Here is a 4,415-nt window from a genome sequence, read left to right on the forward strand (position 1 = left end):
CTACAGGGCAGTGCTGGTGGTCTCTGCATGGCCCTGGGTGCTCGGCAGTGACTTCAGGTAATCCACGTGCTTGCAGGTGTCCTCACGATTGTGCCGGACGTAGCAGATCACGTAGACGATGACCATGGCAAACCAGCCGAACATGGTGATGAACATGGCAACATCCGTGGTCCTCTGACGCACGCTGCAGAAGTTGACGCCGGCATCCAGGACCTGGAGGAGCGGCTTGCCCACGTACTCCTCGCGCGGGGCCGTGTGGCATGTGATGTCCTGGACGGAGTCGGGGTCCAGCCGCGCCTCCCACAACACCTCCTGCAAGGCACACTCGCAGTGCCAGGGGTTGTTGGCCAGCCGGAGCTTGGCATTGAGCGCCAGCAAGGCCTCCTTGGGGATGCTGCGGATGCGGTTGCTGGAGAGGTCGAGGGTACGCAACCCGGCAGCCACCCCTTTGAAAGCCGCCCTGTCGATCTTCTCGATGGCGTTCCTGGAGAGATCGAGTTCCTCCAGGTGGGAGAGGTGCCGGAAGGCATTGCTGGGGATCCTGGTGATGCTGTTGGCGTCCAGTTTGAGGAACACCGCGTCTTTGGGGATGTCCTTGGGGATCTCCTCCAAGTGCCGGGAGCTGCAGAGGACGGCCTTCGCCCCTGCCCGCTCCGTGCACTGGCAGCTCGGGGGGCAGGAGCTGCCCCAGGGCACGCACAGCAAGAGGCAAAAGAAAGCCTGGGCGACGCTGGCTGCCGGCGTGGTCGTCAGGGTCATCTTGCAGCCGGCCAGCTCGGCATGGCTGCTGGCGATTCCCCGGTGGCTGCAGCAGCTCCTGGGCAGCAGGGCGGCTCCTCTGCGCTCCTGCAAAGCTTCTCCCATTGCTGGAGGAAAGCGGTGGGTGGAGGGGATATGACACGGCATTATTTCCTGGAACGCCGCTTACGTCTCGTGTGTAATGTGCCCTGGCAAAGCGGTGAGAGGCTGGGCTCAGGAGCCTGGAAAACAAGGGTGGAATGATACTGGCTACCATCTTTTCCAGGACAGCTTAATTTGGCTTAAGATTAATTATGCCTGGACATAGAGCTGCAGAGATAAAAAACCCTCGCGCCCCCCCCCCCATCTCAGCACAGACCACCCAGGCAGGCAAAGGGTGCTGCAGGATGGGGGTGTCGAGACGGGCACGGCCCGGGAGCCTCTGCCCCAGCCTGCTGCCAGTTTCCATGTGGGATGCGGTGATTTGCTGCTGGAGAACAGCAGCAGTAAATTCCTCTCTCACCAACCCCGAGTGTTAAAAAAAAATGATGAGTCAGACTCCCCGGATCATCAGACTGGCTTAATCACCACCGGGTTTTTAAATAACAAGATGTGGAGTTCTTTTTGCTTTCCCCATCTGGTCCATGAGCTGGTACAAGTCACGTTTCCAAGGGTTTTGCCAAAGCAGGGGTTTGGAGGTGACTTCGTTTTTTAAAGTAAACGAAGAGTATGGTTTAACAGCCTGACTCCGGGGGCTGGAGCTTAAGAGAGGAGCCACTCTCACAGTAAAGGGGGTGCTCTGGGAAGCCCAAGGGCCACCCCAGCCCTGCTGGGATGAGGCAGGAGGTGAAGCAGGTGGGCCTTCTTTCCTCTGCCCTTTGGTACTACTCACACCTCTCCTGCTGCCTTGGTCAGGCTGGGGGGGAAGAGAGCCCCATGGAGGGGAAAGTTGGGGGGTGAGACGCTGGCAGGCTCAGGGAGCCTTTCACCCAGGAATGAAATTGTCCGTGGTGATCTCCTTAGGAGACAATCGGGGCACCCAGTCGTTACCCTCTGGTACCAGCAACCTTCTGATAATGGCATCCCCTGGTAACAGCACCCTTTAAGTACCAGCATCTCTCAGGTATCAGCATCCTGAGGGTACCACCTGGGGGATGCTCATACCTGAGGGATGCTGCCCGTGGACCTGCCCAGGGCTGTGGGACTACGCAGCGGACTCTTCCAGGGGAGATTAAGTCGCACTGCCTGGGAATCCCTCCGGCCCTACAAAAACGCTACCGGGGTCTGCCAGCCCAGTCTCTCCGGGGGAAGCATCCTGCACTTTGCGATGCCGGCTCCCACCGCCCGCCCCAGCCCGCTCCTGTCCCTGGAAGGGCCCTGAGGGCCCGCAGCCGCCCTGTCCCGCAGCCACCCCGTCCCGCAGCCGCCCCGTCCCGCAGCCACCCCGTCCCGCAGCCGCCCCGTCCCGCCACCCCAGCCGGACCCCGGTGTGTGCGGGGGTGATGCCCAGCCCCGACCTGCGCTCATGCCCTGGCCAAGGGGCCGGTGAGCCAGACCTGCCCGGGTGAGGGGCTTGGGGAGCCGGGGCCCCGCCGGGCTCCGCGCAGCAAAACCGTCGGCCCCCCCCCCCCCCCCCCCCCCCTCCGTCGCCACGGAGTCCCGGGGGTCCCTTACCGGCTCCGCTTCGGTTCGGCTCCGGTTCCGGCTGCGGTGCGCGGCGGCTCGGCCGCGATCGGGCTCCGCCGCGGCCCCGGTCCCGGTCCCGGCCCCACCTGTTGCTGCGGCTGCTCCCGCCGGGGTCCCCGGGCCGGGCGGGTCCCCGCCTCGGCGGCACCGGGCGGTGCAGGGGCGGTGCGGTTGGGGAGGTGGGGGGGAGAACCGGGGCGGTGCAGGGGGTGGGGGGATCGGGGGGACCGGGAGGTGCCCTGTGGCAGCGCCGGGGGGGGGGCCGGGCAAGGCAACCGCTGGAGCAGGGTGGTGGGGACCCCCAGGCACCAGGGTGCTGTGGGCGAGCGGAACCCTTTTGCGCTGCGATGGAGCGATGCTGACGAGGTTTCAGGGATTCTTCGTAGGCTGTGGTTGCTGCTCGCCGGTTCGGGGCTGCGGGTCTAGAAGCTTTATCAGCTGCTGTAAGGCAGGATCGCCTCTTCCCTCCCCAGCCATGCCCCTGGCCTGGCCTTCCCTGCGCCTGCGCTGGCTCCCGGCGGAGCACGGTGACGGGAGACCACGAGCGGACATCGAGCAGGCCAAGAGCAATGGGAGAAGGTACTGTGCCACCGCCTTGGCACACAGCTCGCTTTCCAGCAGCTCCTCACATTGACCCCAAATGTGTCAAGTCATCTCTGCAGCCAGCATTGGGAGGGGGGTGTGTGTGTGTGTGTGTGTGAGTCTGCAAGCAAAGGGAGTTTGTGCAACAAGATTGGGGGGTGGGAACGTTCAAACTGGGCTCATCCTGGAAGTGCGCTCCAAGCATGGCCTCCAGGAACGGCCCCTGGTTAAACAGCTGTAACAGACCACCAGCCTGTAGTGATTTAATACATGGTTTATTGAGCTGTGTTGACTAAATTGCCAGTCTGAGCCCCCCTCACCAAGTCCCAGTGCGTCACTGGTGAAACTGCAGCTGTGCTGTGGTGGCCACCAGTGTGGGAAGAACAGCCCTGGCCAGCCAGTGCCTGATCCATCGGGAGAGGGTGGGGGAACTGAAATCCCTCCCTGAGCAGTCCCAGGCATAATAAGCCACTGCGGGGCTGTTCTGGGCTATCGAGGAATGTCTCCGCTGTGCTTTGTTCTCCCCATGGCAGGCAACAGAAAAGGTGAGTGAAGGACCCCTTAAGGGCAGAGATGTCTGGGATGGACACACTGACGTCCTCTCTCCTGTCCCTACCTGCCCAAGGGACCACGGAGCATGGATCACCTGGGTCCCACCAAGCTGCCCCTCTCCGTCCACGTGCACAAGGGGATGGGGGCAGGCAGGTGACATTTAGCTGGTGCCTTGGCTCAGGCAGAGGGAAGGAGTTCAGCTACAAAGATGGTGCTCAGCATACACACACAGCGTCACGTAACAGTATGGGCCATGGGGGGTGGACCTGTGTGGAGCTATGAAACCATAGGTATATAAGCCAAGAGCTGCTCACACCTTCAGAAGTGCTGGATCACAGCTCAGGACCATGTTGTTGGGTCTGAGGCAACCAGAGATACGGGGCCAGCTGCCACAGGAGCGACTTGCAGGGCGGTCAGGGCCTTTAGGGTGCAAAAGACCCCAAGCCTTCTCCAGAGCGATCCTTCAGGAGCTGCGGCAGTGGGGCTGCCAGGGCTCAGAGCAGGAGCAGGGGAGCAGAGATGCCCGGGGGCTGGCAAGTCCCCAGTGCCCACATCAAAGCAAAGAGAAGGTGGGAGCTGAGAGAAGGAACGCCTTGCAGGAACAGCCCTCTGGCTCTGCTTAGCCCAAGCCCTGGGCTAGTGCTGTGGCTGATGTAGAAGCACCAAGACACAAGCTGGGGCTGAGCTTGGTGGCTCAGGTGACCGGGATGCTGTGTAGCCCCTGCCCAGGCAGCCCCTGCCCCTGGCTGGTGGGGAGGGGACAGTTCTCCTCCCAGAGACCTGCAATGGACATTCACGGAGGCAACCAAAGTACCGAATCTCCAGTAGCTGCCCATGGTCTCACAGGTGAGCTGGGG

At 62.5% G+C, this 4,415-nt stretch overlaps 1 protein-coding gene across 1 annotated transcript; it reads right to left on the minus strand.

Moving 5' to 3' along the window:
• Positions 1 to 864, minus strand: LRRC3 (leucine rich repeat containing 3). Its single transcript, XM_050902759.1, has one exon. The coding sequence runs from the start codon at positions 862 to 864 to the stop codon at positions 1 to 3; it is 864 nt and encodes a 287-aa protein (XP_050758716.1).
• Between the last annotated feature and the right edge of the window lie 3,551 nt (positions 865 to 4,415).

The sequence above is a fragment of the Gymnogyps californianus genome, chromosome 10 (assembly GCF_018139145.2).
Source record: "Gymnogyps californianus isolate 813 chromosome 10, ASM1813914v2, whole genome shotgun sequence".
Classification (NCBI taxonomy): Eukaryota; Metazoa; Chordata; class Aves; order Accipitriformes; family Cathartidae; genus Gymnogyps; species Gymnogyps californianus.